At 37.4% G+C, this 27663-nt stretch overlaps 2 protein-coding genes and 2 long non-coding RNA genes across 8 annotated transcripts in view; 3 read left to right on the forward strand and 1 right to left on the reverse strand.

Moving 5' to 3' along the window:
- LOC121892192 overlaps nucleotides 1-6044 on the forward strand; it is a 92979-nt gene extending 86935 nt beyond the window's left edge. Inside the window, exon 7 of one of the 2 annotated variants that reach the window (XR_006094324.1) lies at nucleotides 5794-6044. This is a non-coding gene — a long non-coding RNA (uncharacterized LOC121892192). Of the gene's footprint in view, nucleotides 1-4559; nucleotides 5445-5793 lie in introns of those variants that run through there. The other variant, XR_006094321.1, reaches the window with a different exon arrangement.
- On the reverse strand, nucleotides 78-26841 carry matn4 (matrilin 4). Its single transcript, XM_042405013.1, has 16 exons — nucleotides 22494-26841; nucleotides 20329-20504; nucleotides 19037-19195; nucleotides 18114-18345; nucleotides 16445-16567; nucleotides 15558-15680; nucleotides 14872-14994; nucleotides 12870-12992; nucleotides 11681-11803; nucleotides 10888-11010; nucleotides 8630-8727; nucleotides 7984-8115; nucleotides 7487-7670; nucleotides 7181-7333; nucleotides 5468-5572; nucleotides 78-3559 (listed from the first exon to the last, which is right to left on the reverse strand). The coding sequence occupies exons 1-16, from the start codon at nucleotides 22567-22569 to the stop codon at nucleotides 3501-3503; spliced, it is 2112 nt and encodes a 703-aa protein (XP_042260947.1). The 5' UTR covers nucleotides 22570-26841; the 3' UTR covers nucleotides 78-3500.
- Nucleotides 7877-18202, forward strand: LOC121892200. 2 transcript variants are annotated; one of them, XR_006094329.1, is made up of 5 exons: nucleotides 7877-8181; nucleotides 10550-10686; nucleotides 16473-16578; nucleotides 16968-17015; nucleotides 18119-18202. It is a non-coding gene; the product is annotated as an uncharacterized LOC121892200 (long non-coding RNA). The 2 variants fall into 2 exon arrangements; XR_006094325.1 differs by lacking the exons at nucleotides 7877-8181; nucleotides 10550-10686 and adding an exon at nucleotides 14987-15623.
- The window catches only part of rbpjl (recombination signal binding protein for immunoglobulin kappa J region-like), a 43495-nt gene continuing 38406 nt past the window's right edge, over nucleotides 22575-27663 (forward strand). For all 3 annotated transcript variants that reach the window (XM_042404900.1, XM_042404909.1, XM_042404919.1), the window contains exon 1: nucleotides 22575-22660. The gene's annotated coding sequence lies outside the window, so the exon portion shown is untranslated. The remainder of the gene's footprint in view (nucleotides 22661-27663) is intronic.

Raw genomic sequence — 27663 nt, forward strand, 5'->3', positions numbered from 1 at the left:
GTTTGCTCATGGGGGAATTGTTGGGTCTTTCTCTGTAAATTAAAGAGTATGGTCTAGACCTGCTCTATGTGAAAAGTGCCCTGAGATGACTTTTGTTGTGATTTGGTGCTATATAAATAAAATTGAACTGAATTGAATATAGTATATAGATGTATATAGTGTTGATGGAATACAGTGTAAGATGAGACCCTACTGTAAGACTTCATTATGCAAATACCCCACAAATAGTATAAACTCAGCTCACTGTTTTTAATCAGCGCCCTCCACCGTCTAAACCCAGTATCGACTATCATACTAAAACTGTTTCCTCATGTTGAAATGACTACTTCTCCAGTAAAAAGACACCAAACTGAGTTTTTATTTTAGGTCTTTTTAAGTAGGAAATTGTTTTAAACCATTTAAACCCAATATTATATTACTATGACTGCACTTTGTAGGGACTTCATTGATGATATATTCATGACTCTCCTGTGACTGTGTATCAGTGACTCACAGGGACAGACAGGACCGCCAAGTCACGAGTTTCTGTCTCAACTTCTTCCTTTCCTGTAGCAACAGATTCTTTTGGAAAACTGAATCTCTCTTTTTGATATGGGATCAATCATCAATAGATCTATCACACTATTGTAGTGTCCACAAGGATGTGCAGTGGTCTGACTTTTTCTCTCCTGTTACCAAATTTGACATTTGAGGGTTTATGTTGTTACAGATTCCTGTTCCGATACAAGTTTTTCAAAACCACAAAATTTTATAATGACCTTGATGACAAAACTATTAATTGTGGATCAGTCACGTCTGGCCATTACTGAAATCCATTCAATAAGGTCAATAGCGGCCTGATACTGACCCAGTGGATTGAATCGCTGCATCAGTACAAAATAGTGAAAATGGGCCCTCTGTGGCTGACACATTCAGACGTCGACTATGAACAACAACATCCACTATACGAGTCTGACCGGGGACCTTTTGTTGCACACCATTCCTCATCTCTCTCCTCCTTTCAATTCCATTGTCAAAATATAAAAAAAAAGTTTTAAAAAATCTTCAAAAATAGTGAAAATGTGCAAGAGCCTGGGAGGGTTCATGGAAAAGAAAATAACTGATTTGTGCTCTTGATTTAATGATTTATGCTTTCAATATAACCGAATTCACCCTTATGCCATTCTCTCATCCTGTGTACATCCTCACTATCGATCATTAGGATTTAATTAGGTTTTAGGCTATTTTGATCTTGGACTGAGATATGTAGATATACTTCAGGTTTTAGCTTGTAAGCACAACACTGTCATCGCTGAAATCCCTTTAATGTATTCTGCGACAGTGGTTCTCAAACTTTTTGGTGTCAAGGACCCCCCAATTGATACACATCAGGCCATGGACCCATATCTGATAAGATGTAGTCTTAGGGATCCCCATCTGATAAGATTTAGTTACTGTATTCCATAACTGTCTGTACTGTCGACTGGCAGATTAACAGTGAAGAACAAAACCTATGAACAGAATAGTTATTCTTATACATTCTCTCATTGGGCTAACTTCTAGTCATTGAAATAATAGTGAAATTAAAATATTCCCCATTTTTCTGGGGATCCCCTGGAAGCACCTCAAGGACCCCTGTTTGAGAACCACCATTCTATGGGATAATGCACTTCTTAGCTGTAAAACAACAACAACAACAACAACAAAAACAAACCAAGAATTATTAAACTGAGAGCACAAATTATTAATTTGAGAGAAAAAATGAGTTTTTTTTTTTTTAACAGAGTATCCAACTGAAGGTCAGTGAGGGAGAAACTCAACTGCTTCCTTTTATGAACTAATCAACCATTTTCATGTCTACAAAATGACACAAGGCCTTAAAAATATGGAATTCTGAAATAGAAATGAAACCCAAGATGTAAAACACTTCCCAAAAACAACACATCACTCAGAAGTGAAAAGTTCACTCTTTTATTGCCTTCTGTGCTGTAATACAGGGATTCATCAGAAAAATACAAAAAGGTAAAGCTATTAGAAAATATACAAAAACATACAGGTATCCAAATATAAAGGGGTATAAATTTCCGGTGGTCTTTTTTTTTTTATACAAAACTACAAGAGTGAGACAATCTACCACACTGTAGTTGAGCTGGTCATATTAATTTACATACTGTAAAAGTACTGGACTGTTAATCCTGTAAAGCTTCTCAGGGATGATTATATAACTGACAGACAGAGAGATTTCATTATTTAAATTGAATATTAAAAGGTCAGGTTATTTTTCCTCTTCTTAACGCTTGTTGACAATCACGTGTTAAGTGTTAAGCTGGGATTGTCATGAATAACTGCCAAAAAATGCAAAGTGTACATATTAAGTTCACTGAAAGACAAAATGTAGAAAGTGCAGAGTGAAAGAACAAATTGTATTTACGAAAATCATTTTTATTCATAGTAAAATACTGTCTACTGATTCCTATAATGTCATCACATTTTCTCTACCAACAACAGACCACAGCTTCAGTAAATAGTGATACTTTAAACTTCCTAACTTCCCTTTTTAAAAAAAAAAAAAAAAAAAATCTAAACCAGTTTCAACTCACCATTGAAAAGCCACTTCAGCCTGTGATCAAAGCTCATTTCTATGGGCATTAAAGTAATGATTCTGTACCAAAAATGACCCAAACCAATTTAATATTGGGAGTGGTAATAACACTTCATTTTTCTTACTCCTGTTCTTCCCTCTCCAGCTTGTTTATTTGCTATTCTACTGTTGGTAAAAAAAACTACTATAAATACATCATATTTAACAAACCGTACAAAACAGATCAAGTATAAATAGGGCACTAAGAGAAACAGACGAATGATGTGTAACTATGTGTGATGAAAACTGCTACTCATATTTTCACTGAATAATGTTTTGTGCTTTTATCTACTATCTACAGTACATTGATTACATCTAGTTTACAAATATAGCCAACATGCCTACAATCCTCTTTGTGCGTTTGACTGCACAGATGAAGTGCTATAACATATGTTACTGTACATGGAGGTCAATAACAAATGTTACACAATCTCTTGAATGTATCCTTAATTCTGTTCATGAATGAACACATGTACACATACTGTAGGTATGCACAAATACTGTCCATGAAGTTCGGTTTTACAAAAGCATCTGTATTGTTATTCATCCTGTTAACATCAGTTTGGCACACTGATAGGAGGGAGAGTGGATGTGGTGTTGTTGTTTTTAAGACAAAAAGTGTACTAATGATGTAATTTACAACTATAACAGAAGTATAATTCTATATCACAAGCTGTCAGATAATTCTCTATGAGAGTGAAGAGCAACAGACCTACTGAAGGCTACAAAGGCTTTATGAAAAGACACTTTGGTTTGTCCATTGACTGGTAGGGTTTCTGATTTCGCCTTTTTTAAAGATCTTGCCAGGATGTGCCCTCCTCTTCCTTATTCTGTTATTCTTCCCATGTGACGTCCTGTTCACTCACTGTAACGACCTGGATTACTTCCTGGAGAGAAGCTGGTTCTCCAGCTGCTCCAGACGAGCTGTCATTCCAGACAGTGGTCAGGTGATTAAGGAATAATACAGATTTACAGGTGTTTACTGTAATTCTGCACATAAATACAAGCATACAAACATTTACAAAATAGGACATCTATATATATAAGATGTTTTCCAGTAATCTAATGATCATTGATCAAAGAAAAAGTCTGACCTTATTCTGTATTTTCCTTATTGATATATACACAACCCATGAAAAGACCATCTCTCATTACTTTCTAAGCCCCAAGCCCATTGGTTCCTACTGAAGACACACATCTTTAAAAATGAGTCACAAATATACAGGTTCATTTTTAAAAAAAAAAAAAAGCTCAGTAAGGTACTAAAACAGCTGGGAACAGTAATTTTTTACAAATTATACTAAAACAGGAGGAAATAGTGCATTTGTGAGGGACTATTTAAAGCAGTAGATGAATCCACATTTGGTGCTCTAGTGATTATTTCTGGCAGCAGGATGGCGTGTGTGTTTGTGTTTATTTTGTCAAAATAAACTATACTTGTTAGTGGATCAATTCACTAATGGTTTTGGTCTTTTCTTGAGGTTTCCACTGATTCTTTTTTTTTTTTTTTTTAATGTGGTGGGACAGACGGGTTCAGTTAAAAGACAGATGTAACTACAACCTTAGTTCCACATCTGTAAAGTATATTATCTTGGCTTTAAAACTGCATTAATCACGTTTTTTTATATTACCAATGAAACCAATGACTACATGTAATTTGGCAAAATCCTCACAGTAATGAAACCACAGAGAAACGTCACCCAAATTTGGTGTATTTTCCTTTCTTAGCCAGAGCTGGAACCTGTTTACTCCTGTTTAAACTGCCCTCAACATCTTACCACAGACCCAGATTAGGTCCAATTAGAGTCAGTGAGGCTTCTAAAAAATATTTGATTGTTCATGTTCTTGCTGGAAAGAAAGTCTGGTCGTTTTTGGTTCATTCCCCAATGTTTTTTAAATAAGTGGTCATTTTTTTTTGGCATTTTATGTCTCTATACAGTAGGGAGATGACAAGAAATGAGGGGACAGATGGGGGAATGACATGCAACAAAGATCCCTGGCCAGATGTGAACTGGGGTTGTTGCGGTTCTTGGTCGGCACCTGAACCCTCAAGCCAGTGGTTCCCAACCTGTGGGTCAGGACTCCCACAAAGGGTCTGAAGTGGGGCTGCAACTTAGATTATTTTCATTATTGACAAATCTACTGAATATTTTCCAGATTAAACAATTATTTGTGTGGTTTGTAAAATGCTCATGTCCCAGAGCTCATGGTTACTTTCCAAAACCTCTTTGTACGACCAGCGATCCAAAACGCAAAGACAATCGATTTATTATCACAGAGGAGTATGAAAACCAGAAAATATTTATATTTGGGAAGCTGGAATTTTTGCTTAAAAAATGACTGACACAATTATTTGATTATAAAAAATGTTGCAATAGTTAACTTTCTGATGGTCGACTAATGGATTAATTGACTAATCATTGTAGCTCTAGTCTGATGTTAAACCTCAGGGGAGTTGCAAGAAGATTAACAGGATAGAAAATCAGGAAAATATGTTTCTGCTACCTTAAATTATGTTCTGACATTCCCCTTGTTCCTATTCAACAAATGAGTGATACTGGGATATATCAATAAAAATGGACCTGACCTGACTCTTTGCTTTTTTCTTGTGAATTACACAATTAGTTTAGGTGTTTCAGAGTTTTTAAAAAATATCAAATTAAATGATAAAAATCACTCTTTGGTTAAACTTGTCATAACTGACAGAAATACAACTGTAGACATTGTTTTGTTTTAAGGGGTCACAAGCCAAAAAAGTTTGGAAACCACTACCCTATGGCCACCAGGGCGCCCCAGTTCCTTGCCTTAGGTGAAAGTATTTGGATGAAGGTATTTTTTAAAGGATATGTTTCTGTGTGAGCTGCTCCAGGCTGCTCATGGTGGCCTGCTGGAACTCCACCAGGCTCTCGCAGGCACATGGATCCTTCACCTCAATCTCCCCCTGACTCTCCTCTACAGAGATATACAGAGAGGAAACAGACAGAAAAGTAGTACATTTATTCAAAAGTACATTTACACAACACTTTATATATATATTCTGAAATTTTATGCTTATCACTTCAGCACAATTGTCTAAAAGCTTAAAAATGTTAATGCATTAAACAACAATAAGTAAAAACTCTAAAGTACTACCATTTTGAATTTGTGTGTGTGTGTGTGTGTGTGTGTGTAAGTCTGACTGTCATGTTGTATTTATGTCAGTAGATGGAGCCATACAACAAGAAATCATTCCAGCAGCTCATCGCCCTACACAGACTCTGGGACTGGTGTCACATCAGAAACTCATCTTTTGAATTATATTTTGTTTTTGAGGAACAAAATCTTTTGAATATACATTTATTTATTTTTACTATGTTTACAATGCTTAGGTTAAGTGAATAAAAATTCTGTACATTTTTTAAGTTAAAGGACAGGTCTCCATATGAACAGTAAAAGAGGTTTTCCTCACTGTAATCATTCCTCCTGTTCATACCGGCTGTTAAAAGATCTCCTACAAATGTACTTTCGATGTAAGTGATGGGGACCATTTGTGCAAAAATGTATTTAAAAGTTGATGTGAACCTTATATGAGGCTTCAGCAGTCTGAGTTAGTCATATCAAGTGGATATCTGACACATTTACAGTCTTTTTAGCATCAAATTCCCTCTTTGTGTTTCCTCGGACAGTGTTTCCCTGTTGAGCTGCAGGTGGAAGTATAGTAACAAAAAGAGGGACTTTGACACTAAAAAGACTGTAATGTTGAAATATATCTACTTGATTTGACTCATTTGGACGCTGAAGCTTCATATTAGCTTCAAATAAACTTTTAAACACATTTTTGACCAGAAGGAGGACTGTGGATTTTGTCCTCTATCACTTCCATTGTAAGTGCATTATGAAGGGATCTTCTAATGGTCAGTATGAACAGGAGGAATGATTACAGCAAGAAAAACAGGTTTCACTGTTCATTTAGGCTCCTGACTGTTGTTTTAAGACAGACTTGAAAAATTGTGAACCCGTCCTTTTAGCTTTAACAATACAGTCGCAAGTAACACTCCCTTGTTTTAATAGGTCAAAATTAATTGTGATATATTTCTAAGACCACTGTATGTTTTACATGCAAACTCTTTATCTGCAAACTAACTAGTATCATACAGATGATGTGTTTTAGTAAAATATACAATATTTTTCATCTGAGATGTAGTGGAGTAGAAGTTAAAAGTTGCACAATGGTAAAATACTCCACTTTATCCATTGGTACTTGTGTTATCGTACAGTACTTAAGAAAAGTAGTTTGTTCTTTTCAACTGATTTTCCACTATACAAGCATGTAGGATGACCAGTTATCATTTTGGCAGCATCAACTAGTAAATCATTAATAAATAGTTGATAAACTGTGGGGATTATTTGTTACTATGACTTGCAGTCAAAAAGATTTACAGCCTGTTAAGAACTCAAGTGAAATGTTTAGTACTGTTGTATGCTTCGTCTCTTAAATGGCTCCTGTAAATTGTGAATATGCTGTCACATAAAAATGACAGATTATTTTTTACATGTGCTTTGTATAATAGAATATCGTACCTGGGCAGACATTGAGTTTGAGGTTCTCAGCGATGGTGCTGATGGCGGTGAAGTCAGTGGTGTAATAGAAATGTTTCTCAACAGGCTCTGATGCAATCTCACGAAGCTCATCCTCCACAGCTTTACCAACACCCACAGCGTACATGGTAATACCTGCACAGAAGCATACACACACAAATATCAGTTTAATGTCAACATTCATCTATGGTGACTGGAACCAGATGATTACTCCACCATCATTAAGATAAAAAACCTGTGGTTGTGGTTTGACTCTCGCACTGGCTGAGTCTCAGCAGAGTTGCTTACCGGCTTCTTTGGCCTTCTTGGCGAACTCTGTGATGTCATCCTGGGAGCGTCCGTCTGTGAAGACCAGGCCGATTCTGGGAATGTTGCGGCTGGCAGGACGAGCGCCCTCTGCCTCTGAGAAGCTGTTCTCCAGCATGTGTTTTAGGGCCAAACCTGTCATAGTACCTTTCTCCATGTAGTCAACCTACACAAGGACAGTAACAACAGTTCAAGCACCAAGTGTACTGTAGCTGAAATCAATACACAGTTGATGAGACGCAGGTCTCAGTCTGGATCCAGCATTTCTTTAGGCCGTCAGGAGACATTCTCCATCTATAAACTATAAGTGAGACTGTGAATCAGCACCATCAGACCTGTACTGTTAGCTCATCCACTCATAATGGGCAAGTATCAATTTTAGCAAAAAGTTCATTAATTGTAATCAGTTTATCCATCCATCAGTTTTCTGCCACTTACCTCAGAAACTCTAAACTGAAGATCCTTCATAAGTGCTTTACCTTCATGACTGCAGCCTTGATCTCATCTGCGGTGTGGTACATGTTGAGAGGGAACTCTGTCCTGACCCGGCTGGAGTACTGGACCAGACCAACTCTGGTACCGTGAGCGGACACATCCAGAGAGTCCACAACCTAGAGCACAGGAGGAGGAGGAGGAGGTGAGGGATATTCATCTGACACAGTGAAGACAAGACAAAGGTACTCTACTAATGTGCCTCCATTTTTATTCATTGGTTTATTAACATACTTTTTTTGTGAATTACAAAAGAAGATTCCCACTTGGACATAGACATATTTGATTAGACACCTCTGTACATATCACACAAACCATAAAATTGAAAATATGGATCCCATATCGCCTGTGCACTCAACAAAACAGGCAATTGTCAAATGACAAATTATAAATAACTAGTTACCTGTTTTTGTTTTGGTTCTAAGTCTATGTTGCAATAAACTATATTAGCTTGAAAATCAATTCGTAAGACTTTAACTGTGCTGTGTAGAAATGAATCAATTCTTATAGATGGATAACTTTAGATTTAATATTGTAACATTACTGTATATTTAGCTATGTTTGTTGTTATTTGAGGTATGAAACATAGTGACATTAAAATTCTGTGGTTGTTAATATGAAAACATGACCCACCTGGTTGACAAACTTTTTGACAAGCTCAAAATTTTGAGGACGGACACTCTTGGAGCCGTCGATCAGAAGCACCAGATCAATGTTGGCAGACTTGCAGGCTGACAGAGAGAGAAGAACACTGAGAACATACAGACGGCTGATGATTGCTCTCCAGAATTTCTTAGATATTACGTATTTTTTCTGTTGTAAAGCTCCATTTTTATTTGTTTTATATCCTGACCAATACATCGACTTGATAGCTTATTACAGATATAAATATATGATATTGGCATATATATTCCAGCAGATAAACAACAATAAATTTCAGCCCAATAATGGCAAAGACACATATATTTGAGATGCAGTAATTTAGAAACAGTTACACCATCACATTGTTAATTTTTCAACTGTAACATGTCTTTCATAGTCGTCTCAGTGCTTCAACAACCCAATCTAAAGAGATCCTCATCAAAAAATATTTATGTTAACATGTGTTAAAGAACTAACAGTGGTGCATGTATTGTTATTAAAGTCATGATCAATGTATGAAAAATGAATGTACAATATGGCCTCAATATATAGTATCAGCAAGCTGATATCAGTTTGATGTCAGTATTCAGATATACTGTAATAAAACTGGGAAAGAAAACTACATATTTTGCTTACAGGTTTTCTGGTTACTATGTGTGTTGTCATAGTAACAAAGGATGTCTTGCAGTTGTCTGCATCAGTTGGAGCAGAGCTCCGTCAGAATAAATCTTGAAAGGATGATAAATGAGACTGACTGCGCTTCCACAGATCTTCACATGGAGGTGCTGTGTGAAGGTTACTGGCAGGTTCGCTCGGCTTCCCCAGAGGAAAAAAAAATTCAAAGATCATCATCTTTGTCCAGCCAGTTTCTCCCAGAAATAACTGCTTTTAACATCAGTGAGGGATTTAGTTTATTCTCTTATACATTTTAATTTCATCGCTTTAGAAATAACCCCCCCGGTTTTTCTTACTCTGATCCTCATCTCAGTTATTGTTGTATTTTAATATTGGCTTGTTTCATCTGATCACACCATAATTGATCTATGGAGTGATTAAAATGGCCTGACACCTATTCATAACAGATTTGTTACATTTTGACCTAATATACTGTATATTATGCACAGGTAACACTTGCCCCTCTCACCAGAGACCTGTGTTCATGTCCCTAATTTCAGCTGGTTCACTCCCAACTCGTCACATATCGACACTTGGTCAGGACCCTGTGGCGTCACTTTTTAATGTGCAGGGTAGTCCGATAGACTTCTCTTGAACTCCCACAACATCTGAAATAGACGCCATGGGATTGATGACGTCTATATAAGGTGACAAATTTCAGCCTGGTCGCCAGAATAAAACGTGGCGTTGTATGTTTCTGCAAACCACAGATACGCTGAATATGTACATTTCAACACCTGTAATACGGAGCATATTAACATTTCAACAATACGTATCGTATCGACATTTCTGAAGTGACGTACTTCACATGACATCTTTATAAGCTGACTTACTTTCTTATTAGGAGGTGGAGGGGTTGGTGGATGGCTTGCGACATTGTTGGCAGAAAGTTGGAAATCAGCACAGAGCACGGTTATATTTTATTTATTTATAATTTATTTATATTTTATTTTTTATTTTAACCCAAACCATGATCTTTCCCGAACCCTAACCAAGTGGTTTTTGTGCCTAAACCTAACCAGACCTTAACCACCATGTTCTTACATCATAAATATAATTATTTTTTAACAGTGACTATAGTGATACTCCATGTTGAAAAATTACGCTAAAGGGGTACCAGTGTGTTAAAAAGTGATGCCGGGGGTCCTGACCAAGCTTTGATATGTGACGAGTTGGGAGTGAAAACATGTTGCTAATTTCCAATTTTAACTGTAAGATTGTTTTCTGTTGTCTTAGACTGATCTAATACAAGTGCAGTAATGATGGTGACCTCCTGCTCCAGCTCTTGCACCTTTATCCTGCACCTCCTGCTGTTGGGTCCCAAAGGACCCACAGGATCTTAATCCCCCTGCAGCCTTCAGTGCAGCAGAGTGGTGAGTTTCTCAAACTAAATTTGTTGATGAAGTTGTGTTTTTCATGATTGTAACTGAGGAGAAACATTATTATAAGGTCTGTGTTGAACCTGCTCTGTTATGCTCACACTGGCGAATTGTTTTGAATTTGAACCTCAGCATCTGTTCAGGCAGGTCAAGTGTTTAATATTGCACAGACAATAAAATAGAGAGTCGACTTACTGCCGCAGCTCTTGCCGTCTTCCTGCAGCAGTTGTCCCTCAGGACAGATACAGTAGTAAGATCCTGGAGTACTGACACACTGGTGCTCACAGCCGTGCTCCACTGTGTTACACAGGTCCATGTCTGCAGAAACAGTTGATTTACACATATTACATAGAAATTACACCTGCACAGACATGCAAACCAGAGGTGCGATTAACTAGGTACATTTACACAAGTACTGTAGTACTTTTGAGGAATTAGTGTTTGATCATTACCATTCATTAAAACAGAAGGTCGACATTATGGGACATTTATTTACCCAGCAGCTCCTGTAAAGCTCACTAATTTATACGTTGTTTATTTAATACATACAAAAAAGTGTGTGTGTGTGTGTGTTTAATTTGCCATTTTACTGGAGGTTATGTGCCAGATTGTACAATACTTGTAGCAGATTTTATTACCTTTGTACAAAGCCAGGCGAGCTGCTTCCTCCTGTCTCTAGACTTTGTGCTAAGTGAAGCTAACCGGCTGCTGGCTGTACAGTAGCTTCATATTTAAAAGTACAGATATGAGAGGGGTGTCGATCTTATCATCTAACTCTCTGCCAGACAGCAAATAAGCATGTTTTCTATAATGGTGAATTATTCCTTTAAAAATTGTAGAGACTTTTTTTTCTTATTTATTTTATTTTTTCTCATCTTTAACAACAAAATGAACCTGTAATACCTTTTGACTCAGGGATACAGCGGTGAGAAAACACATGTAAGATGAGCTCATGATTTTATATTTTATGTGTGTGAAATTCACTGACTTGTGCAGGTCTTCTTGTCCTTGTTGAGTTTGAATCCTTTGTTGCAGTCGCAGGTGTAGACACCAGGAGCGCTGATACAGATTTGTTCACAGTCGTGTTTTCCTTCGGCGCACAGGTCAATGGCTAAATAACACACACACACACACACACACACACACACACACACACGCACAAGTTATTTTGCTTGTATATTTGATTATAGAGTGTATAATAGTCTGTGATTTTAAGGGTTTTCTTCTGTGTCGATGTGTGTTTGTGGTTCTACATGTCTGCATGCATGAGCAAGTGAAGTCAGAGGATCATGAAAGAAAAACATATTTTCCACTTCAATTTATTAGAAGAAACATTCTCCTAACCACCTGATTGAGAGATGTGGTTAGGGGCTGCAGCTAATGATATTTTTTTTATGATTCAACTGTTCATAATTTTTTAGATTACATGACGTTGTCCCTGAGTCCAAAGTGATGCCTTTAAACTGCTTATTTATCCTGACCAACAATCCAAACACCCAAATGGATTCGATTCATAGCAACATGACACAGAAGCAGCGAATGTCGCATTTAAAAAGCTGAAAACAGCAGTTGTTTGGTATTTTTACTCGAGAAACTGACATTACATTTACTGATATTTAAGTGTCTTTGAGTGCCTTTTAAAAGAGCTGTATGAATAAAATGTATTATTATTATTATTAATTGTTACCAAAATGGTCATTAACCTTCCTGTTGTCCTCGGGTCAATTTTGTCATTAGTATCCTGACTAAACTTTTACATCTACAGTCTGCCATAATCCATCAACATATTTTCCTCTGATCTCAACTATAGTTAAAATAATTCATAATTTCTTAGTCAGGATACTGTTTCGAAACCATTTCAATTTTTTTGATGACAGCACATAATGACACCTGTTGTCCTCCCGGGTCAAAATTGACCCGAGGAAAACAGGAAGGTTAATGACCATTTTGATATCAGTAATAATAATAATACATTTTATTCATACAGCTCTTTTAAAAGGCACTCAAACCTTGGGTCAATTTTGACCCGAGGACGACAATAAATAAATCAATCTAATGATTTCAGCTTTTCCACTTCACATGGAAGGAAAAAGACCACTCCACGGTAGGATAAATACATCAGGACTGTAAATGTGTATACTTGTGTAGGTGTGTATTTGTACGAGGGCCTGACTAACGTGTGCAGGTCTTCTTGTCTTCATTGAGTGTGTATCCTTCGTTGCAGTCGCAGGTGAAGACGCCCGGCGCGCTGACGCAGATTTGTTCACAGTCATGTTTCCCCTCGGCGCACAGGTCAATGGCTAGATAACACACACACACACGCAAACACACACACTGAGTTAATGTTTGTGTGTGTGTGTTTAAGACATTGCCATTTTATTGTTCTGGCAAAAATATATTTTCCAAAACAGACACTTTTTTCTTTTCTTCTGTGCAAAAAATATGAAAACAGTCAACATTTGAGCCAAAGAGTTTTTAGTTGTTAGATTTTTGTTAGATTTTTCTCTGAGATGAGTGAGTGACTGTGATCAGGGGAGGATAAAGATTAGTTCAATTAACCAAAACTATCACACGGCATCAGGATGATCATAAACGCAACAAATATCTTGGATATTTCCTGTTGTTCAGTTGTGTTCCTTCAAAACTTTTATCCAATGTGACTCACACAGACGGAGCTACATAATCGCTAAACAAGCTTGTGTATTCAAACATAAACCATAAACCAGGTGTTTTCAAAAAGCCAAAAACAGCTGAACCAGCAGGCGTGTTCTCTAACACTGTTGTGGTATTTGGGTTAAATGGACGACACAATTACACGGTGTGTTACCTGTGCTTTGAAGATTTGTACGGCTTCAAGGAAATAGCAACTTATTGCTAGGTTGTATCCAAAGCTTGTAAATTGTCTTCATTTCACAGTTTTCCATCAACAAGATCCCATGCTGCAGGTGTTGATGTGTAGCTATGAGACATCTGTGCCCGTCTTCATGTATGAATACTGTCGTGTATAAACATGTTGGCCGCTTGGTTGCATGTGAATATGTAGCGGCTGTATGCGTGCGTGAGCCTGACATTAACAGGTTGAGATTTTCAGTCCAGTGATGAATATTTGTCTTGGAATGAATCGTCCAGTAGTCAGTGTTTAGAGTCAATGATCAGTGTGTAATTAGAAGGATTAAGGATTTTTCTCCATAATTGTGCTCCTGGCAGATTTGAAGACATAATAAATATCAGTAATGTATCTTGAGGTACTAACAATCATTAATATGGCCACAAATTATACTAAATCCTGATTGGCATGCAAATAACTGTAAAAAATCAGTGTTTGGAGACATATTAAAACAATTATATTAAGCCAAATCAATGCTCATGGAAAGTAGTGATGAAACCAGCAAACTGGAGATTCTTACAGTAAACCAAAGATATCATATCAGTCAAAAGAACTTCAGTGTCTGTCATGTCAGTCAAAATCATGATAATTTTCAGTTTTTTCTTGTTTTCTCTGGTAGGTTGCAATAACATAAGCACTCTGAGGTGTCCTAATGAGAGAAAATTGTTAATTTAGTTGAAAGAAAGCTGTGACGTGTAGTGGTTTGGTATTTTTTGCCTGTGTGTGGTGTCTACCTGCTTGTTATCTCATATTGAGATACCTTGAGTACTTAAAAGATTTGCTGGAGCATTTGACTTTTAATTGCCATCATGTAATCACTCCTCAGCTTGGACGGGGAAAAGGGCAAGTTTGTCACTAAAAATAATGCATCTGCTGCAGTTTGGCATCATTTTGGAAATGGGAATACTTAAAAATTTATTCCCAATTCAGGATCAGTGATCCAATAACTCGTGTTTCCACATGGATACATGGAATGTGCTATTCGATCTTGGAGTTTTTTGGAGAATATAACAGCTGAATCATAAAGTTTTAAAAGGCTTATGACGCATTTGTGAAAATGCTCAGTGGAGCGTTGCCACCATGTCGTGAGAAGTAAGAGTGTAGATGAGCAGTGACCAAAAAAAATTCATCATTCAGCAGCTTGATTCCCAGATAATCTTAAAATTATCTGGTTAAACCATATTCCAGTTGGAGAAGGTTAAATGGTTTTAGGCAGGTTTCACTGTAATACAACGTGATTCTCATCATACCAATGGACAACATTGATTGATATTTTTGTATTCATTACTTACCCTGGCAGGTCTTGCCATCTTCCAGCAGCCTGTAGCCCTCGTTACAGCGGCAGTGATAGCCGTTGAGCACACTCACACACTCATGATCACAACTGTGGTTCCCAAACGAACAGTAGTCGATCACTGAGGGGAGGAAAGCAGCAAGGCCATAAGCAGCAGAGCGAAGAGCAGCAACATGTGTGGGACTGCATCTATGTTCCTCTTGTCATACAATAAATCTTACATTTAACAAGAAATGAATTGCTTCTAACAGGGTTTGAAAAGTTGTTATGCTGTCAAAGTAGCACGACACCTTCTCTTAAAATGTTTGCTAGCCTTAAATTACAACTACAGTTATGGTTGAAAGTCTTTCTTGATTAAAAAATTAGATTAAGGCTAGCTTTTTTCATAATTGTACTTGATTGATGTACAGAATTATAGAGGACATAAAGGGAATTCTTCTGAGACAAACGTCAGCAGGAGGAACATAGTGCGAACACACACTCGGCTTCATGAAGCAGCAGAGAAATCAAGACTCAGCAGCTTGTGAAGGTCAGAATCCATTTCAGCATGAATGAACATGACATGAATTCTTCTCAATGTAAAGCCAGGAGCTCTCAGCGGTATTTGATAGGTGTGTGTGATTATATGATGTGTATGTTTTGTAGTACAGTTTCTAAATGTGTTTGTGTGCACGTGAGACTAACTTGAGCAGGTCTTCTTGTCGTCGTTCAGTTTGTATCCTTTGTTGCAGTCGCAGGTGAAGGAACCAGGTGAGCTGATACAGATTTGTTCACAGTCGTGTTTCCCCTGAGCGCACAGATCTATGGCTGAATCACACACACATAAACATAAACAAGATATGAGATTTGAGTCACTATTACCATTATCATTAACTGTGGATCACTGAATAATCTCACTTTTTCCATGGAAGCATCTTAAACCCTGGATCAGTTTTTAAGCTCTGTGTATCTGCTGACATTTGTGTTCTGTCTCAACTGGCAACTCTGTCTCCTTAAAATTACTAAATGTTTTTTCCACATTGGGATTGAAACATAATCGCTGGCTGAAATATATTCAAAGTCAACATCTTTTTGAGTGAAAGAAGCAACATTTATCAAACACACCGATTGTCATCCTGAGTCCTGTGTGTGTGGTTCGGTTTAGGCAACAAAAGCACCTTGTTTAAGATCAGCACAAGGATATTATACTGCAAGATTGTATATTTTGATAGAAAACAAATTAAATATTTCATAACTGAACATTTTATTTTTTGCAACATTATCTCATTATGTTAAAAGTCAGCATTACACTTCCTCCAAAACATTTTTGCTGTTGCAAATTAGTATTTAAATATAATCTCAAGGGTTGCAACTAGTACCAGTAAAGAAAATCTACCTCTATTTAATGTTTCCTCATGTTTAATGTAAATCTGTAGCCAAATGCAAATGCAGTCTGCTGTCACTGTGTTAGTTGTTTTATATAGTTTGAAACAGATTTGACCATAATTCATTGAATTGCCATTAATGTGTGAACCCAGTTGCGATCATTGATCATCATCCCACTTGTGTGACCGTTGTCATTTTTGTGTCACCTGAGCACGTTTTCCCGTCATCGTTCAGAGTGTATCCAGGCAGGCACAGGCAGTGGTAGGAACCCGGGGAACTCTCACAGATGTGCTCACAGCCGTGATCCGACTCCAGACACAGATCCACACCTGCACCAGAGGTGAGATCAACATCAGCATCCATACTAGAATAAGTAGCTACAGGATCATATTCATTACTTGTTTTAACAAAATCATATCACAGATAACAATGTCGTCATAATAATCATCATCATCATCATGATTTGTGACATCACAACTAGTTTGGAGCTAACTGTGGTCCAGTATGCAACTTACACCTGTGTGATGTGTGTGTGAAGAAGGAAAAACTTCTAAAATGAATAATATTTGCATATTTATAGATTCTGGATTTTTTAATTAGGGCGGATGAGTAGATGTAATTTACTTTTTTTTCTATCCAGGTAATGATTATTGAAAACAGAGTATGTTTATATTTCTTTAAACATCTCTGGAGGATCTTTAACATTGTCAAAAATGACAAATTTTGCAGCTGGAAAAAATAACTGCAGCATCCACTACTGTGTGAAGAAGAACTCAAGTAAGGAAACCAGCAAAACATCTGAGTCAAACTTAAGTTTTTTTCTCATTCATTTCCAGCGTAACATGTGGAGGTTCATGCTTTCAGCGCTGCTTCTCTTTCATATCGATCAACCAGTAGAAACAATCTCACCAGCTTCTAACTGTGTTGGTTGGAGGACCGCTGGGGAGTTAACGAGATGAGTTAGTGGTTTTATAACCGCACCTCCACCCTTTTAACTATAAATCGCCTTTTTTGATAGGTTGATTCATTTATTCCTTCTTATTCATACAATTTCTTATACTTTATCTGTTCACCTGCCTTTACTCTTCTTTTCCATCTCCTACTGAGGAAAGCCAAAGATTTTTTTTACAGCTGCAGTCAAGTCTAGAAAAATAGCAGCATGAGGAAATATTTTGTACTTAAGGGATTTGAGAGGGCTGTTATGGAAAAGTATTAGGTTATATGGGGTGAGATGGGCATGGTGATTTTTTATTCAGGCTAGACATTCATAGTGTTTTTAATTACATATAGAATCTCATGTTGTCCCAGGTGAAGCCAGTAGCATAAAACTTCAATTCCAGAGACTTGGCTGAAGGTTTTCACTTGTCTTATGTTGATGTGACTTCAAATAAAAATAATCCATTAGTGGCATGAAATGTTTTTACTAGTTTCAGATGGGGATTTTAGAAAAATGTGATGTCAAATCCATAAAGAATTACTCCTCTCATAGGTCTAGTGTTCTATAAGATTTATTTTTATTTGTATTGAATGCCATCTTGTAAAAGTCAGTTTCAGTTTTCACTTGACAGTAACGTTATTTAATTTCTCACAATATCTGCTCAGTTTTTCATTGTGCTTCCTTTACTCACATGAAACCTGAAATAATGTACTAAAATATTAAAGTATACTATATCCAGACCAAGTTAACATAAAACCCAGAGCCAAATGTTATTTGATCTTGGTTGTGGATGTTGTGTTTGTCTTAAAAGCCAATTTTAAAGACAGCCAACTACTTTTAAAGATCCTGTTCTGATTGAAAAATGTCTTCAGCAAATATAAATCATGAAAATGCTAAATATATGATTTGGATAAATAGATAGAAGGGTTATTTTTTACCGCAGAGCTTGTCCTGGAACTGCAGTCCAAACTGGTGAATGAGATCGAACGACTCCACCAGGAAGACGTGGTCTTCGAAGGGTGGGGACGCCATGGCCCTCAGTGATGTCATATCGGCTCTGGCGACTCCCACGGCGTAGATCTCGATGCCCTTCTCTCTGGCCTCAGCTGCCACCTCTGCCACGCGGTCCTGAGGACGTCCGTCTGTCACGATCACAGCCACGTTTGGGACCTGAGGAAGAGGAGGAAGGAAAGCAGGAAGGAAGGTGATACAGTGATAATTTCATAGAAGGACACATACTCAACTGCCAAAGTCATTATGAGCTATTTGTGCATAAACTTTTCTCAAGACGAAATTATATCATAAAAGCTTCAGTTGAAGTGACTATAATCGATATATTTATAGTAACAATGTCTGAGCTGACAGTGTGTAATTGGTTGTAGCTCATAGTGATGAATCTACAGAGAGACTCTGCAGCTCCTCTCGGCTTTACGGAGCTTTATAGTGAGTTTCAGCCCATTGTTTAACTGTCTGGCTGTAACTTTACTGTTTTGGTTCACTCTCAGCGCTCTAATAGCGTCATTTTGGCCACAGCAGGCAGCTAATTTAAGAGAAAAAGCTCTAAAAAGACTAGCTGGTGAACATAGTGGAGCATTTATCAGCTAATGAGCCAGATATTTCCTAAGTTACATATTATGGTTTTAAATGACATGAACTGTTTATATTTTATATCAACAAGATTTAGATTCCTGCTTCACAAAATCAAGCTTTTTCATAACAAAAAGTTCAATGTATTTACACAAGTGGTGTTGAATGATGTCAGATCAGCATCCATTCTATGTCAGAGTTTGCGTCATTAGATCAGTATTTAACTAAACATCTAAACAAGAGACTGTGAGACGTGCAGTACGTCCTGCTGCACCTTTGGCCTGTCTCCCTCCTCGGCAGTGAAGGCTGAATTCATCACATATTTGATGGCAAGCCCGGTCATGGTACCCTGAGCGAGGGGGATGATCTGATTGATTCCTTTCACCATGGTGTCCAGCTTGCTGTGGGTCTTCAGAGAGAACTCACTGCGGACCTGAAGAGAAAAGAGGTGACATTTAGAGACAGCAGGCAGTATTCCAGTCTTCTTATTGTGTTCATCTAAGTAGAGACAGTCTCTCCAGGATTGCACAGAGTTTTTTTGTGATTATTGCCACCCAAAAATGTTTGATTTTGCAGCAGCTTTTCTCAAAAATTGTGATACAATTTGCAATGTTTTACTCTTTACTCTTTTTGTAGTAAAATTGCAGGAATTGGGGAAAATTGCAAGTAAAGAAAAATAATGCAATTTTTAAAAAAAAACTACTACCAATGAGGAGTCAGATGTAAATTCTTCCTTCAACAAAAAGCATGCAGTTGCTTCAGTTACAGTGATTTGCCTATGTTGTTTATTCATTGCATGCGGTTTCTTAAAGTGACTGTCCAGCAAAGATTTCCGCTTGTTTACCACAATGTTGCAAGTAGTACAAAACAGTTTCCCTCCACTGTTGTGCAAATCATTTGGGAATTGTTTTGCTCGGTCATCTTCCACCTGAATCCTTGCTGAATGCTCTATGATGATGTAAATTACCACAACATGAAATGCGACAATGGGTCCAAATCACAAGCAGTATGTTGATTTGGCCATGTCATGCAGAAAAGTTGCAGTAATTTAGCAAAATTGCAAACTTTTGCAAATACTGCAAACATTTCTTGAATTTGTGTTAATTATTGTGATCACAAATTCCTGGAGGGACTGGTAGAGACAAGTATTATCATCACCTTTATTATTAAAACTTCACTGAATTAGCAGAAGGAAGAGAAAGCGAAGAGAATATCAGCTTCTTTCAACCACAAAAAAACAGTTGTTGCTCAAAGAGTACAACACTTAAGATAACTTAGATGACATATTTAGAGTACAAGCAGAATAGTTGAATGTTTTCATATAGCTGCATGTCATTAATGTTGGTTTAAAAGGTTTAATAAAAAAAGTTAATCTTGTATAAAGTCTGAGAGGTTTAATTGCTTATACTTCAAACAAAACAGTACAGAGTTTACAAGAAGATAATGAAGAAGGATAAAAATGATGATGATGACAAGTGCTAAAGATTAACTTAAAAAACACAATGTTGAAGAATAAAGAAAAAATACAACATGGATGAAGATCTGGATTCTATGCGCCTGCAGTACCTGACTGGAGTACTGAACCACTCCGACTCTGGTGGCGTTGAGTCCGATATCCAGAGTGTCGAGGATGTCGATCATAAACTTCCTCATGGTCTCAAACTCATGTGGCCTGACGCTGCGGGAGCTGTCGATGAGGAAGACCAGATCCACTGGACCAGACTTACATTTCTGCTCAGGACCTGGGAGACACAATAAGAGCAGAAATGATCAACACTGGATGGTTAAATGACGACTGAAGTAAAGTCACAGAGTAGTTGGAGGAGAAATCAGTAGTACAACATAGGATAAATGTCAGATGTAGAACACAATGAAATATTAATGATGTTGTAACTTAGTGAAATCTATTGCATTGTGATAATAAAACAATCTCTGAATTTTTCACTCTTGGTTGATAATTTTAAATTCAGATTTTTTTTATATAATACCTATGTATTTTATAGGCTACTAATTGCTTTAAGAAATACAATATTATCCTTCCAAGATGTTTTGTTGTACTAAAAAATAAGGCTGGTGATATTGTATATTTCCCATGAAAAGACTAAAACCAACAACAAATAAAGCTTATCAAAAACACATCATATTCCTTCATTAACAAGATCACACACACTGTCGTTTATTTGGACTCAATCCTACAAACACGGAGCTACAAATGTATGTGTGTGTTTCCTGTTTCCTACTACAGTGGCCAGCTGATTCAGGAAATTAGAGCTTTTTTTTTTTTTTAAATGAAACTATGTTTTAAAATATACTTTTTAAATCTATCTTTTAAGTATTGTTTTATATATTTCATTTCATTCCCCCCTCCCTTTCCAAAATAGCAAAGTGTTTTATTGTTTTACTCTTAATATGTTCTCTTATCTTGATCTTGTGAAGCAGTTTGTTGACTTTGTAGTGCTACACAAATAAAGCTATGATGATAATGATGATGATGATTACTATTATTATTATTATTGTTATTATATTTGCGAGCAGTTTTTATCTTCAGTGGGAACCCGTGGGTTCGGGGTTGAGTGAGAGAAGGTCTAACAGATTGTTGGTTTTGGTCTTTCATGGGATTTTTAAGATATAGAATAACTCCAGTCGTATCCTTTAAGAAGCAGCAATAAAGTGCTTCCTTGAGTGCGACATTTCTGTGAGGATACTGTATAAATAACGTAACAGAATGTGAACAAAGTGTCTCTTTAACATACAAGTAGTAGTAGTAGTAATAGTAGTATACATGGGAAAGTGAACTAGCTTTTCTTTTGTGGATTTACAATCAGTGTGTCCTCGTAGGTATGTGTGTGTGGTTTCCAGTTTTACATTTTTCTGGAATAAAGCAACAGTAAGGCTTTCCTCGCACACTGGTATAACTTTCACATTATTTACCACCTGTGCTCACTTCTCCATGACTTCAGCCGCCTGTTTTTGTCTTTAATTTTTCGGCATAACTGTGAACGCGCTTACGTGTTGTAACATCATCTCGGTTCAAAAGCGCAGCAGTAACGAATGAAGTACGATGTGTGTCTGTGTTTGAGGTGTGGCTTTATGAGTTGGAGCTGTTTGATTAGTGAACATCCAGCATTTGTTCCCACAGGCTGGACTTACATAGACATGAGCAATGGCAAGTTTTTACCATCTTATAAATATGTCCACTTCATTGTCTGGCCATGTAAATCAAGTCGACCTTTAGCTGCATATATAAAGTAAACCACATCTAACCACATCTGTTATGTCCCAAAACACTGGTGCCTCCAAGTGAAGTCAGGGTTCGAACCAGGGTTGTTTCGTTCCCAACTTCTAAGTAAAAACTTTCTGAAAGCTCTGATTTCACCAGTTGTGATGTTTGCTGACATTTTTAAAAATTTCGACACTCAAGGAAACTGCTTTTTATGTTTATTTTTTCTATCTTTTGTTGTTTAGTGTTTTTTATTCCTGTAACAAAATGCACAAAATGTAAAATTGTGCTGTTTTTTGTAAAAAGGGAAAGAAGGTATTCCATTTCAAGTCCATTTCTGTGATCCATCGCCTTGCAAACAGTATTCTCAGCAACTTAAACCACTTGAATGCCAGTGATTGATTTCTCGACTTCCATCTGAAGTCCCCCTTTGGGAGGAAGGTAACAAAAACTGTCCCTCCATCTTTCTTTTGTCTTTTTCTCTTATTTCTCACAGTATCGGTAGACTGACCTGCTTTTGGTCTGGCGGTGGCGAGGACGGCCAGGGTCAGCAGAGTGAAGGCACTGAGTGCTCTGAACTGTCTCATCTTCGTCCTGATGATACTGATCTAGCAGACTGGTTGCGCACAGCTGGACTCTGCTGGAACTGGATCAAACTGTGAAGGAGAGAGGTGGAGGGTGAGGAAGGAGAAAGAAATGCAGAAGAGGTTATTTGTGGTGACATGATGAGTGTTAAAGCACTGAGCCAGCATGACGGCATAAACCGGAAAACCTGAGTTAATCTTAATCTTAAGTGTCGTTTAGTAAGACGCCGACCCAAGTTCACATAAGGGACTCTGTTGTAGCTGATTCTGATCTCTGACTGACTTTAGAGAGCAGCACTGATTTGGTAATTAGTCAAAAGATCTACAGAAATCAAGGTCAAACTTTGATGAAACTCAGTGACACTTTTAGACCAAGTTATATATACGTTGTTTCAACAGCATGTTAATTAATATATTTCCATGTAATGCAAGTCCTAACCACACAAGTCAAATTTCTGCTGTCTTAAGGTTTAATCTCATGGTTGGGGTTGGTTGGAGTGGATTTTAGAAACATGGATAGTGTTATGCAGACTTTCACAAAAAGTTATTTCAACCCAAATTATGATTTTTCTCTGACCCTAGCAAGTAGCTTTTGTGCCTAAACCTAAACCGTAACCATAGAGGTGTCAGAAGAGAAAATATGGTTTTATTTTTTAAACAGAAGAACGTTTTTTGCTTCCGATCAGAAAATGCTTATATGTGTCATTCTTGAGGGCAAGTGTTAAACAGGTGTTTCATTGTGTAATTTAAAGGGAGGCTGGGGCCAAAGGAAAGAAATGTAGCACAGAATTCGATGAAAATCAACCTCATGTCACTTGATTCCTTTAGGGTATTACCAGCGGGGCTTTCCAAAGTCAGTGTTATCATGCATGAAAAAAAAAATCAACCTGATGTGGCCAGTAAAACACGAGGAATACATAATTACCTTTTATATTCTAAACACAATCTGCAAACCCTGCCATCGTTGGTTCCATGTTTTTCCCTTCGAGCGCCACATGACGGCACAAATCTGTTCTGTGATGAGCGATTAGAGCAAAACTCCAGTAAATTCCTGCCCTGTGTGAATTTGTAAAGTGATAATAATGGCGATAACGGACGTGTGTTGCAGTGGGACATTCCAGTCCTGCCCCATCATAAAACACTCGAGTGAAAACACCTGGATAAGGTGCACAGCAATTCCTGCTAATAGAAGGCTGTGCGCAAACACACACATACAGTCAGTAATCTGCCTGCGTGTCTGTCAGTAACCCTGCAGGCTATCAGGTCTACCAGCAGCAGCAGCAGCAGGGGGATAATGATAATGTCTGGGAAGTGTTTATGTTTAGGGCACACGGTCAATTCAAACACACAGCATGAAAGCCACAGAAAGGGGCCAGGGGCTTATCACTGTCTGACTGGCGGCCAGAGTCTGTGGTCATCATCAATGCCTCGGGTCTGAGTAATGAGTCCACAGATGTAGGAGAGCACAAAGGCTCTTTTTTCTGTTTATGTCTCTGTTTGACTTGTTTTCTTATGCCCACTTTCTCTCATCTCCTGCACTCTCAACCATATATTTTCAGGAGCATCTCTCTAGTGACCAGAGGGTCAGCCAAACATTTGGAGCCCATTATTTATGTCTTACATGTTCTTCTACATTTTGGCAACGACCTGTGCAGAATGCATTGTCCACAGTCCAAACTGTAGTCTAAGGTACCATATAACACTAATTACTGATTCCTCCCACTTGCTGCAAGTGAATATAGATTTAATGTGAGGATTCTCTTGATCACTTATAAATCTTCATGCACAGATCCATAAAGATCTTACTTGCCTTCTAAAAATCTCTTGTACAAGACCTCAAACAAAAGGTAACTATTCCTTTTTTGGCCAGAACACTTAAGAACTATCATCCCTTCCCATCAAATCAGAGACACCTAAAATGTCATTTTTATGTTTAACTTTTTACACCAGTGTGCCCTGTGGTATGTATGTACACATGTTTTTGTCATTACCTCCAAGAATCTTAGAAGGGTTAGTTTTTTTTGGTCCAGTTTGTTGTAGAAGGATATCCCCGAAAACTACTTTCAAGAAAAAAATACTGGACCAAAGAACAAGGGATTTGTTTCACATAGATTCAGGAATTATAATATTTAATAATATTGTAAAACTTTTGAACTCTTTTTTTGAACAAACAGGAAATATTAATATAACTTTCTTTCTCATCTCTAACATAAACCCCTAACCCCAATTAACCCTAACCCCAAATCCTTTACTAACTTTGATTTTAGTCCTAACATATGGACTGTTAATACAGGACCAATACTATGGTCTAACAGATGGAATTTCATGCTCATGATAAGATCAAAAGTTTTAAATCCATTTTTAAAAACAGAATATCTAACCCCACACAGATTGTGAATGTGTCAGAAAATAGACTTTTGTAAGAATTTAACCATTTCTAATAATGTACATTAATTCCAACATGAACACTGAAACTAGCTCCTTGCAGTAGAGAGGACAAACCAACGTAACGCCACTTCACAACCAGGTCCACATTCTGCAAGTCTGTAACTAATTCTCACGAGGATAAATTACCAAAAACGCCTACGCAAACTCTCTCATGCCAAGACATGTCGTAGGTTGTCTGTCTAATGTCCAATGTTAGAGAAAGTGGGACAAGAGAAGGGAAGAAGTGGGAGGAAGAAAGAAAGATGAGTGGAGGGAAACTTGTGATGAAAGTGAGGAGATGGGAAACACATTTTTAAAGTTTCAAACCTAATGAAGGAGAAAAAACCAGAGAGAGAATGGAAAATTACAAAAACAAACAAATGCAGTTCATTAGAAGAATAATGGAGGTCCCTCAACAAGCACAGTACCATAATATAAATAAATCACTCAATATTTGAAATATTTTGATATGAAAATGATTGCCTTTAAAGATTTTAATAGCTGCACTTAACATTAGTAAAGTATTTTAAAAATGGCGTTTCACTAAACAAAAACCTCAATTCTGCAAACATATTACACTGTAAAAGATCAGGCTGATTAGGGCTGAGTATCGTTTGAAAGTTTAATATACTGGTGCCCAATGATTGGTGCTGATTTTTGTTTTAATACCAAACCATTTTTCAATTCCTTACTTTGAAGAATAAAAACCCTTTTTCTGTTTCACAAAATAAACTAAACTTCTCAAACAAATCAGTTTGATTTTGCATTAACGCAAATCAGCTGTGCAAGAACTTTACCTAAACAAAATACAGTCTAAATGAACATAATTGTGATTTAAATACATATCTCATTAAAAAATAAGTAAACTAAGGGATGAGTGAAGATATCTGGTTCCAGTTTGGATCTGGCCCCTGGTTGGTGAAATACCCAAATTCATTAAACTTCAACACTCACACATCTCTTTTCTAACCTTTTATCTGTCCTCACTCCTTTTTATTAGAGGAGAGCGATAAGAAAACAACACACCGTATATTGTAGGTAGCAGCTTCTCATTTTCAGATTAGATCAGCTGTAGCTAATTAATTCTGTCACGGCTGAAATCAAAAGTTATTCTGTTCTCTGGTTAATGTCTCTGCAGCTGCTGTCTGTATTCACACAAAGATTGTGTGTGACTGAAAAGACGCATCACTCTGTAACACCACTGTACGACCGCCGGTGAACTGTGTGTTTTTATAGTTTCACAGAGTGGAGACTCAGCTGATCAGGTTACTTTAAGAATCTCCAAGTTAAACATCGATTCATATCAGATCAACATTTGAATCTGATCGGCTTCATGAATCAGGAGTTTTGGGATTTGGAGTCACAGCTCCTGAAGAACAGGAGACTGCAGCTGTTAACTGTTAGATACATTTAATCAATGTTTCATATATCACGCTGCTCAGCTCATTTTCAAGTCGTGAACATAAACTAAGCTGCCACTAAAAACTGTCGAATTTCAGCTTCTCAGCTAAAAAACAGTGATTAGACATCTTTGAGTTGTCATTGTTTTAGCATTTAGTAGGTAAGGTAAATAATAAGATTCAATAATGGATTTGATACTAGATTCAAATTTGATAAAATGCTATCCGACCCAAATGATGGACACATTTTGGTTGGTGCTCGAAAAGTACTGATGTTCGATACTTTGATAATCAGAGTTTGACCTAAGTCACTTTCAGGGACACACAGCAGACTTAAGACTAGTTAATTAGGGCCATGTTCGACAAATGCCGTGTCCCAAATTGATAAAATGATGATTTTTGGGTCAGTGGTTAAGGTTTGGGTTAAGTTTAGGTAAGTAAAGGTTATGGTTAGGGTTACTCTCCAGGAAATGAATGTAAGTCTATGTAAATACCCCAAAAATGATTTAAGTAAACCTCTGTGTGTGTGTGTGTGTGTGTGTGTGTGTGTGTGTGTGTGTGTGTGTGGAGGACAAAGAGGCCTTAGAAAACCTTTCTGTACCCAAATGGCAGTAAACCCCCCCACCCACCTCCACCTCCACCCCCAACAGCCCTTTCCTGTCTCCTTCACCGTCCGCTCACCGAACAACAATCTACTACGATCCTGCGGCTGCTACTGAGCACGTGCACTACGCACACACACATATCGCTGCTCCCCCACCGCGGGGGTCACAGACCAACATATGTTCTATAATTATCCACACAGAGAATCATTCAGCTCAGAAATAATATTTTCTGGTTAAACATTTCATTGACTGGACGGTGGCTGCTACTTGTGACTGTGAGCCAGTTGACTGTGAGATCTTATTTCCTTCAATTAACACTTTAAACAAATTAAAATGTCTGCTCTCAACAGTTTATTCATTCTGTTATTCTGAATGAAAACAGCAACATTATATTGTCTAACGTCTGCATGAAATTACAGAGTAATTAACTAAATGAGCTTATAGCATATGTCTTATGTGAGAGAAATGTGCTTTAAACTGAAAATGACAACAGAAAAGTGGTTCAGTTCAGTTTGATGTCTCATATTAGAGGGTTAACCAACCACACAGTTTACAGAGCTACTTGTTAAAGTCAAAGAGCAGCAGCAGTTGTTGACGTTGGCATGAATGTGAGATTACAACAGCAAACGAAACAGTTGCTGTTTCTTGAAAGGTCTTTTCATGTT

This window comes from Thunnus maccoyii, chromosome 3, assembly GCF_910596095.1.
Source record: "Thunnus maccoyii chromosome 3, fThuMac1.1, whole genome shotgun sequence".
Taxonomy (NCBI): Eukaryota; Metazoa; Chordata; class Actinopteri; order Scombriformes; family Scombridae; genus Thunnus; species Thunnus maccoyii.

Excerpts from the sequence above, each read along its gene's own strand:
- matn4 (XM_042405013.1), bottom strand. The coding sequence starts at position 22,569 with ATGAGACAGTTCAGAGCACTCAGTGCCTTCACTCTGCTGACCCTGGCC. Across the intron at positions 19,196-20,328 it reads TGGTTCAGTACTCCAGTCAG|GTCCGCAGTGAGTTCTCTCT; the intron begins GTACTGCAGGCG and ends TTTTCTCTTCAG. Across the intron at positions 12,993-14,871 it reads AGATGGCAAGACCTGCCAGG|CCATTGACCTGTGCGCCGAG; the intron begins GTAAGTAATGAA and ends TGTGTTATCTAG.